The sequence below is a fragment of the Trachypithecus francoisi genome, unplaced genomic scaffold, assembly GCF_009764315.1.
Source record: "Trachypithecus francoisi isolate TF-2019V2 unplaced genomic scaffold, Tfra_2.0 Lachesis_group1, whole genome shotgun sequence".
NCBI lineage: Eukaryota > Metazoa > Chordata > Mammalia > Primates > Cercopithecidae > Trachypithecus > Trachypithecus francoisi.
Genome location: NW_022681454.1, coordinates 97350595 through 97373913, shown reverse-complemented (window position 1 = coordinate 97373913; position 23319 = coordinate 97350595). Strand labels below are relative to the sequence as shown.

The 23319-nt window shown below is 35.3% G+C and overlaps 1 protein-coding gene across 9 annotated transcripts in view; it reads right to left on the bottom strand.

The window, feature by feature from the left end:
* Positions 1–23319, bottom strand: part of RAP1GDS1 (Rap1 GTPase-GDP dissociation stimulator 1) — a 172901-nt gene that overhangs the window by 25652 nt on the left and 123930 nt on the right. For all 9 annotated transcript variants that reach the window (XR_004438055.1, XM_033214859.1, XM_033214863.1 and 6 more), the window contains 4 exons: positions 22131–22259; positions 9182–9307; positions 1061–1204; positions 455–586 (listed from right to left, as the gene is read on the bottom strand). Coding sequence is in view for 8 of the 9 variants with exons in the window: in XM_033214859.1 (XP_033070750.1) it covers positions 455–586; positions 1061–1204; positions 9182–9307; positions 22131–22259 (531 nt within the window). In the remaining variant the exon portion in view is untranslated. The remainder of the gene's footprint in view (positions 1–454; positions 587–1060; positions 1205–9181; positions 9308–22130; positions 22260–23319) is intronic.

The following is a 23319-nucleotide window of genomic DNA, read 5'->3' as shown; positions in this document are numbered from 1 at the left end:
GTCTGGTGCCCCCTAAAATATTATTAAACTAAATTAAACATTCTACACAAAGCCAAGGGATTATTCATACTTAAGTTTTATGGGAATAAAAGTATAAGTTGAGGCACAATAATCCTAGAATGAATACTCAGATAATTAGATCCAAAATAAAATCACTAGGCAAAAGAAAGCAGATGTATACTAGAATGGGATTCAAACTTACTAAGCTCTGAAGTGGCAAGTATTCAAAAGAAGCACTTCATGATCTTTAAACTATTAGAATTTAGTTGAATTGCATAAAATATATAATTTGTTAGGAATGTCACTATAAGTATTTCAGATTTCTGAAAAGTTAGCAGCATATACACATATTACACAACTTCTAAACTGTTCCAGTTTTAGTATATGTGACAGCAAAGCAAAAATAAATAAATACAGAGTATTTGACTAACAAAGGAGGAACTAATACGCTTACCATTTCTGGCAAAATTTGCAATTGCCAATGCTCCAGCAAGCTGTAGCTGGTGGTTATTTGATGGAATCCAAGAAAGTACCCTTTGAAATACACTGCCTTTTCCTCCCTCAAATAACTTCTGCATGGATTCATCTGGAGGTAAATGAAATAAATAGTTAAGCAAGAGAAAAATAAGAGTAACAAATTCATATTCTTAGGTGAATATCCAACTGGGAAACTCATACTTCACAAACTATTACATTCATAATGGGAAAAGTAATGATTCTTTTTATAATAAACTTTTAATAGATACTAGACAATAGAGTTTAGAATTTTTCTAGTCCAAGTCCTAGGGAGCCATCTAGCTTTTCTTTAGTCCCTTGGTGCCAAAGCTATCTCTTCTATGGGACAGCTCTTTAAATGTTGGAAGATGGTGAAGACACTTCTTTTTCGGGTTCGTTATGTCTGGTTCTATCAATGACATGTTTAAGATGTCAAAATAATCACCTCAACAGCAGGTGAGATAGGAATATGAGAAAATGCCTAGGGTAGTATTTACAGAAGAGACAATAAATTAAAAAAAAATCCGACAAGAACATTCTTTGGCTGGCATAAATTACAGCTCACCTCCAAGAAGTAATAAAACCATGAGATCTGAACCAGTTTTGAGCTGAGTAATATCATCTTCTTTGTCACTATCCACTTTTTGCTGAACAATCTCTAGTAGACACTCTACCAGGCCTGCTTCAACCAGCTGTAGTTTAATAGCATCTGAAGAACAATATGAACAAAATAATCAAACTTGGAGATAAAATAGGAGCTCTGGTATAAGCAATCCATTATAAAGAATTATAAGAAACTAAGAAAATGCATGATTTAGATAATACATTTTTGAAACTCAAATCTTCAAAGTAAACTACCTTGACAGTTCAGTTTAAACATACAAAAAACTTTATTTCATGTTTCCATTTGAAATTGTCACATTTTTCACAATGTCTTGCAGCATTTAAACAAACTGATACTCAGCTCTGAAGGCAACTAGTGTCACTCCACTATTACTCTAGATATTATGCTCATGTTTAAAGGGCAAGCTATAAAATACTACAAAATAGGGCTGGGCATGGTGGCTCACGCTTGTAATCCCAGTGCTTTGGGAGGCCACGGTGGGAAGATTGCTTGAGGCCAGGAGTTCAAGGTTAGAGTAAGCTATGACTGTGCCACTGCACTCCAGTCTGGACAACAGAGTGAGACCCTGTCTATAAACATAAATATATAAATAAATAAAGTCATGTTTTTAAAAAGGGCTTCAGGTTTTCTTTGATTTAAAGCTTTTGGGCGATGGATACATGGTGGTTTACTAAATGCTATTTCTGAATACGTTTCAAAATGTTCATAATAAAAGTTAAAAGAAAATAACTTTGAAACTTTCTGATGGCTAAACATAGCATAAGGTATTTTAGAGACAGAATTTACATCCCAATTATATTTTTAAAACTGATCTTCACAGGAAACTCCACCCCCACATCAAAACTTTTTATTATACTTCTAATATCTTTAAGTATTCTTTCATTATAACACTTATTTCACTGAAGAGCTTATATTTGCATCCATATCTGTCTCCATCTATCTCCTGAGCAGAAATATGTTGCGGGAAGTCAGGGACCCTGAACAGAGGACTGGCTGGAGCCGTGGCAGAAAAACATAAATTGTGAAGAGTTCATGGACATTTATCAGTTCCCAAATAATATTCTTATAATTTCTTATGCCTGTTTTTACTTTAATCTCTTAATCCTGTTATCTTCGTAAGCTGAGAATGTACATCACCTCAGGACCACTATTGTACAAATCAATTGTAGAACATGTGTGTTTGAACAAGATGAAATCTGATTGTAAAACATGGGTGTCTGAACAATATGAAATCAGTGCACCTTGTAAACGAACAGAATAACAGCGATTTTGGGGATCAAGGGAAGACAACCAAAGGTCTGACTGCCTGCAGGGTCGGGCAGAATAGAGCCATATTTTTCTTCTTGCAGAGCGCCTATAAATGGATGTGCAAGTAGGAGAGATATCGCTGAATTCTTTTTCCCAGCAAGGAATATTCATAATTAATACCCTGGGGAAGGAATTGCATTCCTGGGGGGAGGTCTATAAACAGCTGCTCTGGGAGTGTCTGTCTTATGTGGTTGAGATAAGGACTGAACTGCACCCTGGTGTCCTGCAGTACCCTCAGCCTTATTAGGGTGGGGAAAAGATCCTGCCCTGGTAAATCTGAGGTCAGACCAGTTCCCTGAGGTCAGACCAGTTCTCTGCTCTCGAATCCTGTTTTCTGTTGTTTAAGATGTTTATCAAGACAATACATGCACAGCCAAACATAGACCCTCATCAGTAATTCTAATTTTGCCCTTTGCCTTGTGATCTTTACTGCCCTTTAAAGCATGTGATCTTTGTGACCTATTCCCTGTATACCCCTTCCCTTTTTGAAATCCCTAATAAAAACTTGCTGGTTTTGTGGCTCAGGGGACATCAACGGATCTACCGATATGTGATGTGGAGGACCAGCTGTAAAATTCCTCTCTTTGTACTCTTTCTCTTTATTTCTCAGATGGGCCAACACTTAGGGAAAACAGAAAGAACCTACATTGAAATATTGGGGGCTGGTTCCCTGGATAGATATACCTTACTCATCTTTGTATTTTAACCTAAACTGGCCTATCTAAATGCTCTGAGTGTACTTGATACGCCTTAAGATAAATGTTAATCAACTGACCTGAAAAATACATTTGCAACACAAATTTTTTGTTTAAGAGACAGCATCTTGCTCTGTTGCCTGGGCAGCAGTGCAGTGGTGTGATCATAGCTCACTGCATCCTTGAATTCCTGGGCTCAAGCAATACTTCTATCTCAGCCTCCTGAGTAGCTGGGACTAAAAGTACATGCCACCATGCCTGGCTAATTTTTAAACTTTTTTGTAGAGAAAGGGTCTCGCTATGTTGCCTAGGCTGGGCTTGAACTCCTGGCCTCAAGCAGTCTTCCTGCCTTGGTCTCTCAAAGTGCTAGGATTACAGGCATGAGCCACTGTACCTGGCCAGAAATTTTTAAATTTAAATTTTATTTTTTTAGTTGGATTTTATTTTAGTCATTGGTTTCCCTAAGCTCTATATGCATCCATATATGGCAATGACACAGCTTCAGCTTATCATTTAGGAAAAATAAAGACTTTTAAAAATAAATACTTAAGACTTTCAGGCAATTTTAATGTGTTAAAATTTGGCGTTTTTGAATCACTAGGATCACTGATCTTCTTTTGAATATTATCTCAGAATACACAGAGTATTCAACCTGGAATATTTCTTTAAAAGGTATACTTGCACTGTGCCATGCTAAAAGTAGGGCGTTTCCTTGGTTACAGAATGCTAGGGCTAGAGATGTGTGGTGACTAGAATTAAAAACTATGATGAAAAAACCTTAAAAATACTAAAAACCTTGAACTACACAAATTCCTACTTCTAATGCTGAAATCACTCTCCTTTGTGTACTGAGAAAATCAAGGATGATACATGCAAAAAATTAGTCCAAAAACATGCCTTCAATGATATCATTCTATCCATTGTGCAATTATAAAACAGATGTGAAGGCACAGGGGAAAACAGTAATAAACATATTGTTATTTTGAAATACTGCAAGGAAAGTTACAGGTAATTTTATGGCATAAAAGTGACTGAAGGTCACAATAAAGTTTTCACTTTGCCAAAACACCAATGAGATGAAAAACCAATTTCTCCCTAACATTGGACCTAAGACATTTAAGAAATTTTAAATGTGTCGGCCGGGCGCGGTGGCTCAAGCCTGTAATCCCAGCACTTTGGGAGGCCGAGACGGGCGGATCACGAGGTCAGGAGATCGAGACCATCCTGGCGAACACGGTGAAACCCCGTCTCTACTAAAAAAATACAAAAAACTAGCCGGGCGAGGTGGCGGGCGCCTGTAGTCCCAGCTACTTGGGGAAGCTGAGTCAGGAGAATGGCGTAAACCCGGGAGGCGGAGCTTGCAGTGAGCTGAGATCCAGCCACTGCACTCCAGCCTGGGCGACAGAGCGAGACTCCGTCTCAAAAAAAAAAAAAAAAGAAATTTTAAATGTGTCAATATTGTAGTTTTAAAATTTTAGTTAATTATTTTTTTTGAGACAGGGTCTTGCTATGTTGCCCAGGCTGGTCTTGAACTCCTGGGGTCAAGCAATCCTCCTGCCTTGGCCTCTGAAAGTGCTGGAATTACAGGTATAAGCCATCACACGGAGCCTAAATGTGTCAATGTTAAAGTTTACAGATGATCTCTTCTCATAATTTGACTGAAATCAAATACTTGAAAACAAATATATGGAAGGCTTAAACTACCTTAAATAGGATTAGCAACACATTCTGCCAAAGCAGACAGCCCAGCACATTTACCAAAGACATTCTGTCCAAGGACATGTATCTTCATCACTACTGTTTACACACATATGTATGAATGTACACATGTATGTATCACGTATGCATCATATATAGGTATTTTAAAACTTTTTTTAAAGAGTGGAAGAAAACCACAAATGCAGAGAAGTGCATAAAATATGCAAGTTAAATTTAATATATTATTAGAAAGCAAATAACCATGGATCTATCACCTAGATCAAGAAATTCATTACCAACAACTCAGGAAGCCTATCTCTACATTTCTGTTTCTGATGACAAACCCCTTCCTTCATTCATCTCAAATCATCTTGATTATTATGGTAATCACTTCTATACTTTCATCGTTTTACCAAGTAAACAATCATTCCTAAAAACTACAGTTTAGTTTTACTTTTTTTTTTACTTTATATAAATTGAATCATACAATATGTATTTTTCAGTGTTGGCTTTTTCCTTTCAACATTATGAGATTCATCTACAGTAATAGTTATAGCTGTCTTCATTCCTTTTCATAACTCTATATTCTTCCATTATATTAATATCCTATGATTTATTCATTCCACTGTTAATGGATATTGGTTGTTTCCAATTTTCATTATAAATAATGCTGCTCTGAACATTCCTGTTAACAGCTCCTAGTGTACATGTGCACAAGCTTCTGGGTATACTTCTAAGAGTAGAATTGCTGGATCTATTGCTTCAGCTTCAATAGATACTACTTCCCAATTGTACCAATTTACACTCCCACTGTTCCACACCCTCAACAATTGGTGTATATATATACACACACACACACACACACACATACATACACATATATATGGGCATCAAATTGTTCATAATATCCTCTTAATAGCTGTAAGACCTGTGGTAAGGTCTCCTCCTCTTGCATTCTTAATTTTGATTAATTATGCTTTCTCTCTTTTCATTATGAATTTTACTAGGGGTTTATCAATTCCAATATCTTTTTAGACTCAACTGTAGCAATTATGTTTGTGTTGCACTGTATGTTTTCCATTTTATTTCAGCTCTTTACATTTCCTTCCTTCTGCTTATTATCATTATTTTTTAAAATTTCAATAGCTTTAGTGGTACAAGTGGTTTTTGGTTACATGGATGAATCGTATAGTGGCAAAGTCTAGGATTTTTAGGGCACCCGTCATTGAATAGTGTACACTGTACCCAATAAGTAGTTTTTTACTCCTCACCCCCTCATCTCACTCCCTCCATCCTTCTGTCTCCAAAGTCCATTCTACCACTCTGTATGCCTTTGTGTACCTAGAGCATAGCTCCCACTTGTGAGAATACGTGACATTTCGTTACTTCACTTAGAATTAATGCCCTCCAGTTCCATTTAAGTTGCTGCAAAAGACATTATTTCATTCTTTTTTATAGCTGAGTAGTATTTCATGGTATGTGTGTGTGTGTGTACACACCCCATTTTCTTTATCCACTCATCCACTGATGGACACTTAGGTTGATTCCCTATCTTTTCTTCTGCTTTTTAAAAGAATATATATTACTTGTGGATTTTGTCAACATTGTTGTATTTTATTCCAGTTAACTACTTAAAAAAAATTTTTTTTTGTAGATTTAGGGAGTACAAGTGCAGATTAACAAAATTAATCGACTACTAGCTATATTAACAAAAAAAAGAGAAGATTCAAATAAGCACAATAGAAACAATAAAGGTGACATTATATCTGCTACCACAAAAATACAAAAGATTATCAGAGACTACTATGAGCATATTCATACAAATTGGGAGGTGAGGATTGAAAAATTACCTTTTGGGTTTTTGGGTTTATATTTTCTTTCCCCTAAATTCCTGAGATGAATACTGAGCTCATTGATTTTAGTTCTTTTCCTTTTCTAATAAAAGCATTTTGAGTAAAATATTTCCCTCTGAATAGGGCTTTACTTGTATCATGTAAGATTTGAGATAGACTATTTTCATTTTCACTACTAGAAAAATTTCTAATTTCCATTACAATTCTTTTTTGACCTCTGAGTTACTGGAAGTATATTTCCTACTATGTAAACATACAGAGATTTCCTGGTTTTCTTTTTATAATTGGTTACTAGACAACTCACTTAGGTCAAAGAAATACTTTGTATGATAGCAATCTTTTGAAATTTCTTTCTTTCATGACAAGTATACATGTTCTTAAATGTTTCATATGTACTTGAAAGAACTCTGTAGTTGAAGTGTTCTAAAATAAGTCCATTAAATCAATTGTCTTAATCATTTTCAAATTTTCTATAACCTTATTCTTCTATCTTATTCTATAAATTATTGAAAGAGGTATTACAATTTCTCGCAAATTTTGTGGATTTGTCTATTTCTCTTCACAGTTCTGAATGTTTTTGCTTCGTATGTTTTGGGATAATGTATGATGGTCTTTTTTTTCTAGGTAAATTGGACCTTTTATTACTAAAGTCACCCTCTTTATCTCTAGCAAGTCTTTTCATCTTAAAATCTATTTAATTTGATATTAATATAACTACCCCAGCCTTCTTTAGGTTTCAGTGGTACATTTTTTCCATCCTATTATTCTCAATCTTTTAAATCTCCTATTTAATAAGTATTGCTTAAGTAGTATAACTGTTTATTTTAAAACACAAGTGACAAATGGTCTTTTAATTAGAGCATTTAGGCCACATTTAACATAATTACTGAAATACTGTGTCTTAAAACTGCATTTTTAAGCTCTATTTGTCCTCTATAGTTCGTGTTTCTTTTTCTTTCTTCTTTTTTCTTGTTTTGTATTGCTAGGGTATTAAAAAATCTTTCTATAAGTCCCTTCCATTTGTTCGGTTTGTTCGGTAGTTATACATGATTTTTTAAAATTACTTTAGTAGTCACCTTAAAAGTTGAAGTGACTAAATAACCAGAGTCTTCCAGATAACACAAGTGTCTTAGGACTCTAACTCCTTTTACCTCTCTTCTGATTTATATGCTCCGTTTGTGGTATATTTTAAATCATATAAATGTACATTGTAAACTTCACAATAAGTTATTTTTCAAATATATTCAATGTTCATAAGATTTACCTACATATTTACTGGTTTTTTTGGTCTTTATTCTCCCCTGCATCTGTATCATTTTCCTTCTGACAAACCACATTTATAATATCTGGCTTCCATTGTTGCTGTTGAGAAGGTAGCTGTCAGACAAACTGTTGTTACTTTGAAGATAATGATTTTGGTCATTGGTTTTCTACATTTTCAGTATGAGGCCTCTAGATGTGGATTTCTTTTTGTTTATTGTATTTCGGGTTTAAAGGGCTTCTTGGATCTTTGCATTTTTCATAATTTCTGATAAATTCTCTGCCAAAATTTCTTCAAATATTGCCTCTGCACACTCCCCTCCCCACCTTCTCTACTCTCCTTTTGGGACTCCAAAAAATGCATATGAGAATGTCTTACTTTATCCTCTGACTTCTTATTCTCTTTTATGTAAATAGGTTCTTTTTTCCTTTTAGTTCATATTGGATTTCTTTCCAACCCATTTTCCACTTCACTGGTTCTTTAATTCAACAGTATCTATTAAATCTGCTATTAAACCCCCCACTGGATTCTTAATTTTGGTTGTATTTTTCAATTCAGAAATTTCCATTTATTTCATTCTTAAATCTGCTACGTCACTTTTTAAAAATAGTTTTCAGTTTCTTTCTAAATTATTTAAGCTTGCTTTTACTTCTTTGAACACAATAAGTACATCTGTTTTGAATCAGTGTTTAATAATTCCAGTATCTGAAGATTTGCTGCCTATTCTTGCTTATAATGTTTTGTCTCATGTATTAATATCTGATCCTCTTTGAGTATGTGCTAGACATTATATTTGAAAAATTACTAATATGGAATGGTTTGTTTCCTCTGATTCATTCTTATTTCTGCGATGCATGTCTTAAGATTTTTGTGCCCAAAGAAGAGAGTGATTAACCAGTATCTTCGCTGTTGGCAGGCCTGAGACTCTTTTATCCCCTTGGCTTTACAAGTGTATAGAAGTAGAGGTCAGCCTCGCAGCTGCCTTTTCCAGAATGGCACAAGAATGTGTTAGCTACAGAAGTATCTTTTCTAAGATTTTAAAATCAAAGGAACCTGGAAAGTTGCTTTGGCCAATGTAGATATAGTTATGGAGTAGATAATATAGCTAAAGTTAGAGATATGCAAAATAAAACATATCACTAATAAAGAATGGTTTTGAGTCAAATGGCTGGCAATCAAATAGTATTAGGAAAAAAATTTAAAGTATTCATGACTGAAAATCCAAAGGTGCATTTATTTTTCTCACCATTTTCTGCCAATGGAGCAAGAACTTCAAAAATCATTTCTCTCTTATCATGTTCTATTTGTTTCTTGAAGAGTTTTACTAGCTCTTCAGCAATGTTTGTACTGGCAAATTGTTCTTTACTTGACTCTGTAAAATAAAAAAGAAAAACTTAAACCAAATTAAGCCCAGAAACTGTTTTCTATTACTTTCAATACTTGGTCATTTTGTACCATTACTGATAAATACAAATACTCTTCAAATATAGGAACAATCAAATCCATTTTTAATGTCCCTGAAAAGGAAAAATGTCTAAGGCTTTAGAGAAAATGTTCTGACCTAATTACATTTGGGCTATAAAAAAAGGTCCTCTAGCATAACATATAGGTAATCACGGCAACAATAAAATTACTAAGTCATAAATTCACAGTTTTAAGGATTTTAGTTAAAGATGAAAAATTTCTCATAACATTATATTCTATATGGATGAATTAAAGGTGACTTATCTTTAGTATCATTAAAGTGCCATGTTTTCTACCCTGGTCCTGACGTATCTACTAATGAAGACTAATTCTGCATGAGTAATTGGAGTTTCATTCCTTCCTGCCTCTCAGCATCTCCAAACTCTACTAAAGCCTCACCATTGATCAGCATTTATATATACTTTGGTATTTCTCACATAAAATATATTTTAAACAAACATCCTCCCCCAATCAACCTCTATCAACTACCATTCAATCTCATTTTCACTTTTACAAACAAGTTTCTGACAACATTGTCTATATACACTGCCTCTACTCTCTCAACTCATATGCATTCCTAAATCTACTAGTTTTGGCCTACCTGCCTCTACACTCAGCAATCTCTTAATTGTTCCTCCTTCTCCACAAGACCTCTATAAATTCTAGTTCCTTAGGATTCATCCTTTGCTTTACCTTCTCAGTCCTTATTCTCACCTGAGGCTATCTAATTCTCTTCCACGGCATCAAACAGCATCTCTGTGTTGATATTTATACAACATAAATATTCACAACCCTCTTCTGGACATCAGGCTATTTGTTTAACTGCCCATTTGACATCTCTACTTGAGTCATCTCTCTAGCATTCTAAACTCAATACCAAAAAGGGGCTTTCGACATACTCTGAAATCTTCTTCCTCCAGTGTTCCTCAACTCAGTATATGAACACTAAGTCTATCTGAACAGGCAGGACTCTAGCAGTCATAGCTCATTTATCACTCAACTTCCACACCTAATCAATCACCAAGGTCCACTAATCTACCTCCAAAATCCAACCCAAATCCATTCCATTTCTCTCCAATTCTCCTCTCAGTGTCTTTGGCTGCATTATCCTATTAATTTTTCTAGAAATTTCTTTCAGTGAATTCTGACCTAATCTAATATATACTGGTCTCTCTGGTGGCACAGCTGGCATCCTGGGTTCTCTTTATTATTATCTTGATGGATCACTTCTCTCCTTCCTGTATTAGATACCCTGTTATCTATGCCTTTTCTCTTTCATTTGTTTTGTTTTGGTGGCAGCATCCTCCAGCAGCGTCGTGAGAAAGCTGCTGTATAACGTGTATGTGGGAGGTAGACATTTTGAAAATATTGTCTGAAAATGATCTTTCCCACCTAGAGTTGATGCTTCTAATTTAAATCAGTCCCTACCTTACTCTATTACTTTCTCATACTAGCAATTATCATAAATTGTAATTATATGGTAGTTTATTTGCAAACTATTTTAAACATAAATGTCCATCTTACACACTAAACTGTAAGCTCCTTGAGGGCAGGGACAGTACATACTGCTTCAACCACCAGAAACATAGTGCACAGGATAGTCCCTGGTATAAAGCAGGTGTCCAAAATGAAGTTATTTATGAGGAACTAAATGAACACGTAAATGAATTATAAGGGTTATACTCCACTTGCTAGTCTCTGGTAAATCTCTTGTGTTACTATCAAGTAAAATATATTGCAAATTCAATTTTAAAAGAGGAGAAACACACATTAATATGGTTAAATATAGTTTTGATCAACATTTTATTACACTGCTTTGGTGCACATGTCAATGGATCTATTCCAAAATGATAAAAATCCACTCCAAGACTTTAAGTATGATTCTTTAATGCCATAAAACACTACGGCTTTAGCTCTTACTTCACATGCCAAGGGAGGGGGGAAAAGTAAGGGTAGGGTGTCTTTTCCGATAAGATACTTAAACTCTCAGAGATCATATTCAGCAAGTGTCAGCACACTCCACCCAAAGAGGAGGTTTCATTTAGAGATGAGGCCGGGCATGGCGGCTTGTCCCTGCAATCCCAACACTTTTGGAGTCTGGGGTGGGCAGATCCCTCGAGCCCAGGAGTTCGAGATCAGCCTGGCCAACATGGCAAAACTCCGTCTCTACTAAAAATGCAAAAACTAGCCAGGCGTGGTGGCATGCACCTATAGTCCCAGCTACTCAGGAGGCTAAGGCACAACAATCACTTAAACCTGAGAGGCACAGGTGAGTGAGCAGAGATCATGCCACTGCACTCCAGTCTGGGTGACACAGTGAGACTCTGTCCCCAAAAGAAAAAAATAAAATAAAAAATAAGTAGAGATGATTTATCCCTGGAACTCTGTTGGTTATTCCTCTGCTTCAGAGAATTGTCCAAGTGAGATGAATTTCAAAAACATAAAATCATAGGTAAAGTATAGTGACATCATTATTCATCTAGTTACATGTTTTTACTCTTCTTTAAAAGAATAGCGTTGGCACTCTATTCCTTCTAATCCACATTCTTTTCCTCCAAACATTTAATAAAAGGAAACCGAATCATTGTTGCTATGTAACTCAGGCTCTGTTTGCCAGCACAAGGAAATTATGCACCATTATTAATACAGGAATTATAGAACAAAATCTGTACTTAACCTGCAGGTGAATAGAGTGAAAAGACAGCATGAAGTATAATTTGGACATTATATTTATCAATTAAGTGCCACGGATCCTCAATGGGCCTTTGGCAAGAAGCCTCTTTTACTAAGGTTTTTATTAAAACTCTATGAATTTAAAGAGTTGACCTAATATTATTATTACCAGCAGACTCCAGTTTCCTCTCCTCCATTTATTCTTCCTCACAAATACATAGAGCTCTTTTAGCTAATTCATACTGTTTACTTACATATATCTAAATTACATATTTATACTGCTAAAAATTGATATTTCTCATCAAATTTCTACTATGAAAGATGAAGCATTAGTTTCTTTCCTGTGTTCATCATACTCTCCATCTTTCTAATTATATGTAATTTTGTTTATATCACTAGTTGTGTTTCAGCAATACACTAATTCATTCTTCCTGGAATAATGTTTTCTCATTTGTGTAGTTTTCTATGTGCTTATTATTAATGCACCTCCCAACACTCCATCAGTTGTCTCATCTTCTCTTAATACATTCACTTTAGACATTAATAAATTTCATTTCCTGTAAGAACTCTCCCAAGCACCATCCCATCAGTTGTTTGACCTAACCCAATCTGGACTGGTTGCTCCTTAAAAACATGCCACTTGGGACAATAACATCACTGTAATACTTGGGATTCCTGTTGGATTTCGTTTTCAGTTCCTATGTAGTTTTTCTTCATTTAAATCCCTTGTTTTGGTGGAACTGAACTTCCAGTGGCTTCCAGAGGAAAAGTATTTAAGAAATAAATTTTCTGAGATGTTCATGTGTGACAATATCCTTATTATAATCTCACACTTGACTGATAGTAGCACAGAGTATAGGATTCTATGTTGGAAGTCATTTTCCCTCAAAAAATTAAAAAAGTTTATTTCACAAATAATAATTGTATATGGGGTACACGGTGATGTTACATATAATGAATAGTCAGCAGATCAGGGTAATTAGCATATTCATCATCTCAAGTACTTTTGTGTTGGGAACATTCAATATTCTCCTCCTAGCTATTTGAAACTATGTAATATATTATTGTTAACTGTAGTTATCCTACAGTGGTACAGAACACTAAAGCTTACTCCTCCTATCTAGCTGTAATTTTGTATCTTTTGTATCTAATCTTTCCCTATTATTCCTCTTCCCTCTACCTTTCCCAACCTCTAGTATCCTGTTTTTTTTTTAACTTCTATAAAAAACTTTAAGCTTCCACATGTGTGAGAACATACAGTGTTTAACTTTCCATTCCTAGTTTATTTCACTTAACATAATGTTTTCCAGTTCCATCCATGTCGTTGCAAAAAAAAAAAAAAAAAACGGGATTTCATTCTTTTTGGTGGCTGAATAGTATTCCATTGTGTGTATATATGCCACATTCCACCTGTTCATGTTTTTAGACACCTAGGTTGATCCCGTATCTATTGTGAACAGTGCTGCAATAAACATGGGTGTGTAATGTTTCTTCAATATACTTTCTTCCTTTTTGATAAATACTCAGTAAGGAGACAGCTGGATCATATAGTAGTTCTATTTGTGTTTTTTCAAAACTGAGATGGAGTCTTGCTCTGTTACCCAAGCTGGAGTGCAGTGGTGTGATCATAGCTCACTGCAACCTTACTCAACATCCTGTGCTGAAGCGATCCTCCCACCCCACGTTCCCAAGTAGCTGGGATTATACGCCTGTGCCACCATGCCGGGCTAATTTTTAAACTTTTTGTGGAGATAGTTTCCCTATGTCACCCAGGCTAGTCTCAAACTCCTGGCATCACGTGATCCTCCTGCCTCTGTCTCCCAAAGTGTTGAGATTACAGGTGTGAGCCACCACATCTGGCCTATTTATGGTTTTTGAGAAACCTTCCTAAGTGGCTGTACTAGTTGACATTCTCACAGTGTACGAGTTCTTTTTTCTCCACATTCTCACCAAGATTTGGTAATTTTTGTCTTTTTAATAATAGCCATCCTAACTGAGGTGAGATAATATGTCATTGTTTTGATTTGCATTTCCCTGACGATTAGTTATACTGAACATTTTGTCATACATTGGTTAGTCATTTGTATGTCTTCTTTTGAGATGTATCTGTTCAGATAATTTGCCCATTTTAAAAACGGGATTGGGGCAGACACAGTGGTTCATGCTTATAGTCCCAGCACTTTGGGAGGCTGAGGCAGGTGGACTACTTGAGCCCAGGAGTTTGAGACCAGCCTGGGAAGCATGGTAAAAACTCTGCCTCTACAAAAAATACAAAAACAAATGGAGCATGGTGGTGCATGCCTGTAGTCCCAGCTACTTGAGAGGCTAAGGTGGCCACTGCACTCTAGCCTGTGAGACAGAGTGAGAACCCGCTGTTGAGATGTCTGAGTCCCTTGAATATCCTGGAATAAATCCCCAGTTGGAGGAGTAATTTGCAAATATTTTCTCCCATTCTGTAGCCTCTCTTCATTCTGTTGTTTTCTCTGCTTTGCAAAAGCTTTTTCATTTGATACGATCATATTTTTCCTTACATTGCCTTTGCTCTGAAGTCTTACTCATAAACATTTCTTAGACCAATGTCCTGAAGCATTTCTCTTATGTTTTTGTCTACTAGTTTTACAGTTTGGGTTTTACATGTGGTTCCATGAAAACTTTTAAGTTACTTTTTTTTTTCTATTTCTACCAAAAAAAAAAAAAAATCATTGGTATTTTGACAGGGATTGCGTTGAATCTGTAGGTTGCTTTCAGTAGTATGACCATTTTAACAATATTAACTCTTCCAATCCATAAGCATGGGATGTTCTTCCACTTGTTGGTATTCTCTTCAGTTTCCCTCATCAGTGTTTTGTAGTTTTCCTTGTAGGTCTTTCACCTCTTTGGTTAAGTTTATTCCTATGTTTTATAGCTATTGTAATAGGATTGCCTTCTTGATCTCTCAGCTAGTTTACTGTGTGTAGAAATGCTATTGATTTTTGTATGTTGATTTTGTATCCTGCAACATTACTGAATTCATTTTTTGGTTCTAAGAGGTTTTTGGTGGAGTCTATAGGTTTTTCTTGATATAAGATTATGTTTGCAGGAACAATTTGACTTCTTCCTTTCCAACTTTGACACCCTTTCTTTCTTTCTTGCCTAATTGATCTGGCTTCCCTGAAAATTTTGAGGGCAATATTGCATTTTCTTCTGGCTGCCAATGTTGTTTTGAGACATATGTCCACGGACTCATGATCTTTTGTATTCAACTTTACTTCCCCCATCCTCTCTAGAAGCATGTCCACGGAATCATGATCTTTTTCATTCAACTTTACTTCCCTCATCCTCTCTAGAAGCTTCTTCACGGAATTATCTTTTGCATTCAACTTTACTTCCCCCATCCTCTCTAGAAGCTTGTAAGATGTTCTGTCCTCAGCATTGTAAAAGTTCACATTGATGTGCTATGGTCTGGGTGTATTTTCATTCATTAGGACATTTATTTGACAGATACTTGCAATGTAGGAAATTTTGTATTTCAGTTCTGTGATACTTGAGTTATTTGGCAGTTTCCTTCTGTTAACTTTTCTAATACTCTTGGTCTGATCCTCTCATATCTTTTTTCTTGTTTTTTTTTTCTTTACTTTTACAAATATTTCTCCAGTTTTTGTCTTTCATTTTAGCAACTGTTCTTAATGCTCAAGCTCTTTTCTGTTCTTAAGAATAGTGTACTGTTGCTTTTCTCTATCTTCCATGTTAGAGGTTGCCCTCACCTCTTGAGCTGTCTGCCATTGATGAAGTTAGGAACTAAAAAATTAATAATAAAATTTAAAAAATGATTAGGAGCTATAAGTATGAGTAGTCTTGTTGACTGCAAGATTCCCTACAGGGTAATCTGCTGGCCTTCTTTCTGTAGAGAACCCTCAATATAAAGAACTTTAAGTCTATGTTCTGAGAGACAAATAGGGCAATAAAACTGTGGTTCTCAGCATTCAGATTTCACTTAACCTGTTTATGGATTGGTACTGTGGTACCTTTTACTTCAATTTAGTGTGATATCTCCCACCAAGAAACCCTCTCTTTTTCTTCTATCCTGACACGAAGCATAGTATTCTCCTTGGATAGGCAAGGGGTAGTCATCACAAGGTGTGAAGGGGAAAGAGGGTCTAGAAATCTTGATGCCACCAAATCCCAAGCCCTTTGAAGATTGTGAAATGCAAACTGGGTAAATTCTTGGTTTCTTATCCAGGATTTAGATGTCAAAGGTTTGCTATGTAAGTTACTGCCTTTCTTCCCAGGTCCCAAGATGTTCTTGCACAATCCTCTCTCCTGCTTTTCTTTGTTATTCCCTTTCCTTGAGGTTGTTCTTGTTTGTTTGCTTTTTGTTTTTAGAGAATGGGTCGGGGGGAGGTCTCACTATATTACGCAGGCTGGTCTTGAAATTCCTGCTACAATCAGTCTTCCTGCCTTGGGCTCCCAATCCTTGAGGTCTTAAGCCTTTAAGAAGAAATCTCTTTACCATAGAGTTTTAGTTAGTTTCCAACTAAAGTTTTAAAAGAGGCGAAGTCTCATTCTGTTTATTCCATGTTAAATAAGAATGCATACTTTAAAACCATATTCATGCTATGATTTTAAGTATAAAAAATTATGTACACACATTAATTGGGACTCGAAGAGAACAAAAAAAATTCCATGATTATATTAAAGAGTGTTGGGTTAAAGGCCAATTTCTCTTTAACATTATGTGTGCATAAATAACAATCAGGAGGAAAACAATCTTTTTTCATTATTATGGAAAAAATGAAAACATCTTTAATCCTATAAAATTCATGAAGCTTAATAAAGCAGAGTTGTATTTTCCTTTCTGTCCCAACTCTGAAATAGACTGCACTTGTTAAATTATTTCCATTTCATCTTTAAGCTACTACATTTCATCACTAGTCAGCAAAAGTACATAAATTTGTTATTTAACACTTTTATTAAAAACATTGACAAAAAGTAACTGTAGCATTCAGTAAGATGTCATATTCAGAAGTATGTGACATGAATTTTAAACACTTGATATTTACATGAGTCAATAAAAATACAGTACGTGTTAACAGGCAAGAAAGCTCACTCTGAAAGGGGAAACGTTATTCTGGGGCATACATGTTCCACTCATGTGTTGATGTATATAACCTAGTTATTACATGGGCATAACAGACTCATGATATAAACTTGAGAAGTCTTAGATAAACTTATTTTTCTTTTATCTTTTCTTCCTTCAAATGGGGTGCAGGGCAGTAACCACTGAAATCAGAGTATAAACCTAAATTGGGTGCACAATTATCTTTTAACATAGATTGGGGGAGACTAGGCTGAATAGAGGTGGTCTATGCAGCCTCTCAAACAAACCTGGTATCTTAACACAGCAACTCGTATCAAAGTGTTTGGAAGCAGTTTTTCAATGGCATGTTTTCCCTGTATACCAGAGAAATCAGCAAGGTAAACAAGGTTGTCTTTGCAACTCTTTACTTACCTCTTATCTCTCCTACCAGGTCAGGGCTCCCTCAGTATACAGTGCTCTGCTTTTATCCTCAAATTATTTTTCCTTATTTATCTGTCCAATTAAAACTCCCTGATATGGTTTGGCTGTTTGTCCCTTCCAAATCTCATGTTGAGATGTAATTTCCAATACTGGAGGTGAGGCCAGGTAGGAGGTAATTAGATCATGGGGGCAGGTCCCTCATGAATGGTTAGTACCATCCCCTTGATGATAAGTGAGTTAGTTCATGTGAGATCTGGTTGTTTAAGAGTCTGTGACCTCTCCTTTCTCTCTCTCGCTCCCTGCCTCACCATGTGACAAGCCTGCTCCCACTTCACCTTCTGCCATGATTATAAGCTTCTTGAGTCCCTTACCAGAAGCAGATGCAGGCACCACACTTAGTGTACACCCTGCAGAACCATGAGCCAATTAAACCTCTTTTCTTTATAAATTACCTACTCTTGGGCATTCCTTTAAGGTAGTGCAAACGGATTAATACACTCCCATTTCCCAAATGTCGCTGATATCACAGTATTGATCTGGTCATTCATATTATTATTCATTTAATAATATGTGCCAAGCACTATCCATTGAGATACCCAAAAGAAGCCTAAGACTTGAAAGTATAAGAGGTGGACGGTTGATAACTTTGGCTATCCTAGAGTATTTTTGTTTTAAAAAGGGTTGGTTAACAGAGTTGACCAACAGTTTACAGGGCAAATACTTCTGCTTATTTCTGGGGTTTTAGCTTTTGAAAAACCTTTCACTGTTTTCCCAAAGGATAAAATGATTGGATTAAATATTAAACCATTCCCCGCCTTTGACTCTTCCAACAATACTTTGGCAGGTATCTCTGGAGTTCACAGGGCTCAGTAAAAACACTGCTCAGTGAGAAAGCACAGGCTGGAATGCTATACATTATGGAAACTTTAAAACATCAGTTAGCAAGTATATATTTATTATCTAAGAAAAACTTTTATAAATACTCAGCAAAGCAAATAATCACTGAGAATTCGTTATATCCATTAAAATTTTTAATTGCCTAATTACTTTAAAAGTTGAGGCTGGGCGCAGTGGCTCATGCCTATAATCCCAGCACTTTGGGAGGCCGAGGTAGGCGGATCACGAGGTCAGGAGATCGAGACCACGGTGAAACCCCATCTCTACTAAAAATACAAAAAATTAGCCAGGCATGGTGGCGGGCACCTGTAGTCCCAGCTACTCGGGAGGCTGAGGCAGGAGAATGGCCTGAACCCGGGAGGCAGAGCTTGCAGTGAGTCGAGATCTCGCCACTGCACTCCAGCCTAGGCAGCAGAGTGAGACTCTGTCTCAAAACAAACAAACAAACAAACAAAAAAACCCCAAATGTTTTGATTAAACTTGTAAGACAAGCTAAGCCTATTATGTACATAGTAAAAATAGCTATAGATACTAAAATCAGACATGAAACTATTTGAACTATCACTTAAAGATGCTTTGTGTGAGAATTCAAGTTCTCTTTTAAAAAGAATGTACATCAAGAATTATTTTTCTCTAATACAAAAAACTGCTTTCCAAATGATTTATGAATAACAGAAATCCTATAATGCTGTCTTTTTCAAATGCCAGACAGAGATCCACTAACAAGTCATGTGATCAGTTTAGGATGAGTACACTGAATATGTTAAGGATAATAAGTACTGTATTACACACCTGAAACTAAACAATAAGTGGTGATATGAAGATGTATTTCTTCTTATGGGCCATAGTCAAAAAGTTTGAAAACTATTGCCCTAACGTGAGCAATTTGGAATCTGGGTTTATGCAAGACATTTTTGGAGAAATGTTAATATTTTGTATTTATATTATTATAATGTCTTAAACACAGCAAGAGTTATACCAATATTTACACATTGAAGTATTTGGGTTTCAAATATGTAAGTTGTCTTAGAACTCTAAAATACTTTGATATTCATGTGTTCATAACTTAGATAAAATGAATTTTCTTCTCAAAGAATTTCTCAACTGTATGTATGATCCTAAGTCAGTATTACTAAATAAATCACAGAGTTGGGTTAACTATAAGGATTAGGCCCAAGTTACTTCATAGGGGTGCTGTAAAACTGAGTAAGGTTTGATACAGATCCAAGATCTTCTTTTACTGTAAAATGTAAGACTTCTTATATGGACATACTACATGGAATAAGTTTTTTAAAGTTTTAAAAGACTCCTGTAACTCCTGTGACTAAACTCAAAGCCCACCCTCTTCCACTGCCACAGTTCTTGTTATGTTCTTTTCACAAAAGGAGGTAATAATGACTAATACTTTTCCTTGACTCTCATTTGAGAGGTGGATGATGACTGTTTGGGGTAACAAACAACAACTTTCTTCTCAAGAGGTCAAGCAGGATTTCTGCACAGTTCCTGATGTTGAAGCATTTACAAGATTTAGACACAAAACCATAAAAGAGATGAACTACTCCTCAGCAAACAACTACAATTATGTAAGTTCATATTCAGCACAACCTATCCAAGGATTATTGTAATTTCCTTACTTGGTACTGACTTTTCCCTTAAAGTTAGGTGAGATAAATTTCATTAATCTTTGCTTTCTTCCATGTACTCTCCTAAAACTTCAAAAGGGAGGGGCCTTAACAAGGTGAAGGATGACTCTGTTGCAGTTCATTTTCTACAGCACCACTGTCCAACAGAAATATAATGAGAGCCAAAAATGAAACCATATATATAATTTTAGATTTTCTAGTAAGATGTGCTAACAAAGTTAAACATTTTAATATTTTATTCCACCCAATATATTCAAATTATCATGTCAACATGCAATCAACATATGAAATATTGGTGAGATATTTTATATTTTTCATAGTCTTTGAAATCGATTGTGTATTTTATACTGAATACATCTCAATTGAGACTTCATATTTCAATGCCCATTAAGCCACATGACTGGTAGCTACTGTATTGGACAGTGCTGTTCTAGAAACTACTCACATTAAAACATAACAGCGAAGGACCTGCACTCTTTGATTTTCATAAAACCAAAGGCAAATGAAGAAAGATTTGAACCAATCATGTTTCTGTTAACACTATCAGTATGGGATTACAACACAATTTCTGTTTTATTTCTGCCAACCATACTGAACACAAACTCCTACATTCCATTTTAATCACAGAAAAGAATAACTTTGTCAAATACTAAATGAATGTTCTTTTATTCTTGGTCTCACTTGGATGACAGAAAAAATGTGTTCATTAGGCTAGCATAAAAAAGAAAAAACAGATGAAGAGAGAAAATGAGAAACATTCACAAATACTAGGATATGACCCACTGAGTAAGAACGACTTTTACTAAATATCTTTAATAAATAATTTCTATTCCCTTTGCTTGAAGACAAAACAAAAGTAAAATATTAAAATCAAGATGACCTTCAGTTAGAAAAACCAAGATTAGTGACTTTGTGCTTTTATTTATAAAATGTGGTACGTAACAGAATTGATATATTTGCTTGTTGTAACTACTGTATTTAGCTATGACAAAACACCATTTCATTTCACTACGCCCATAATAATTTATTATTAACATGATTGTGGAGTAGATTCAGACCTAGAGTTGTGAAGGAAGATAAGAAGGGGGGGCAGGGGGAAGAAGAAAGAAACGGTAATCCATAACAAAGAGGAAAATGAAAAGAGATGGAGGTACTGAGCCCATCATCCTCCTCTGTGTTATGACTAGGATGTGTTTCCATCATTGGTCTGGTTCTGTTTGCCTTCTGAATTTCAAGGCTTCCACAGACTTTGTTTTCTAATACTGTAACACATATATTCATAGAAAAAAGTCCTCTGTCATGTTTTGAGATTTTATGAAAAGAGGATGAAGAACCTTAGTCTGTTAGATTCCTCTTTACCTGAGAAGCACGCAATTTATATGAAATGTAATAAATTTTTTTTTTTCTTGGGACAGGGTCTGGCTCTGCTGCCCAGGCTGGAGTGCAGTGGTGTGATCTCAGATCACTGCAACCTCTGCCTCTGGGGTTCAAGCGATCCTCCTGCCTCAGTCTCCTTAGCCAGAACTACTGGCACAAGCCACCACACCCAGCTAATTTTTGTATTTTTTGTAAAGATGGGCCCAAGCTGGTCTTGAATTCCTGAGCTCAGGCAATCCACCCACCTCAGCCTTCCAAAGTGCTGGAACTACAGGCATGAGCCACTATGCAACACATTTCAATCTTATTTTTACCCGCGGACATACAATTGCCATCCCTCATGTAAAAATATTAAAGTCGTGTGGAGACAATTTTAAATATTCAACTCTATTACATAATGTACAATGTAAGCTTTAAACACTAATACATAAAATTATTAGGGAAACAAAATAGCTCTCATTATAAACAATGCAATCATAAGATCTAATTGGATTTACTTTTTAAAATATTGATGCAAATATCTCAAATGCTTCAAAAAATTAATACAATCTAAGTGGATTTCTAGCTTCTTAATATCTACAGAAAAATTTACTGTAAGCACATGAATAAGTTAATTACATTTGTGGTTCATGACTAAGACTTACCAAGTTCTGCTAAATTACCAAATGCAACAAGACACATTTCTGTAAGAGCTGCATTTTGGCAGTGGATGCCCAGTAATTTCACTAAGGTTGGAATAACACCCATATTGATAAGCTGAGCTTGAAGTGAATCTGTAAAAACAAAAAAAAACAACAACAGAAAAGAAAGTGTTGACATGCCAAATGAACATTATAAGAAGAAAACACCTCTTATTTTCCCTACTGGAAACTCAAAGTTATTTAAATTACAGTAATAGAAAATGAAGTCCATTCATGTGATTGTCTTGAACATTTTAAACATTAGTTCAGAAGAGTTTAGTTTTGAATCCTTTGAATAACCAAAAGGCATTTAGAAATAAAAATAGTTTGAAGACTATATCAAATCATTAGTTTTTTAAACGGGGTCTTACACCATTAAAAAGCAGGCCTTTAATAAGTATAAACAAACATTACCACTAGTTTTTGAGTGAAAAAGTTAGAGTAACATTTGCATTACAGGAAATCACAGAATATGAAAAGCATGAGAAAAGTAGCAAGTTTAATAAAGACCAAGAAAGAAAAAAATCTTAGAATCCTTTAAAAACACTTTTCATAATACAAAATTAAAAGTATATAATAAATACACAAAAATGACTGGTTCTGAATATTTGCAACCAGAGCGTTCTTGATGACTGTTAGGAAGAGATATACCAGAAAAAAAAAAAAAGTTACCTAAAATATTTTTCTTTTTAAAGTTTTATTTAATTATAGTGACAGATCATCTCAGTGAGAGAGAGGAAAGTTTGGCTTAGAGAGGTGAAAAGAATGAGGTTAACATGGCCTTGTCATCATTGTTTGCCTTCATTTTCTAAGAAATTAATTGACTTTGAAGTACTAAACATGCCTTGGATTTCCACAAGGGTTCTTCATGGCAATAACAGAATACCTGTAGCAAAGTTGAAGGTAAATGAACCAAAATGAAAACCAAAAGGACTGCCTTTTAGAATAAGCTAAGAAAGAAATACAAAATTTCATATGTTTATGCAAAACACTATAACTGTCCATAACTAGTTCATCCAAAGATACAGAAACGCTCTTTCAAAATTTTTTTTCTCTTTAAAATGATATGCCATTTTCAAGCTAATAATTTTCCCCAAATTCTTTTAAGTTATCTCTTTGCAATCTAAAGACAAAACTCTTTCTTACAAAAACA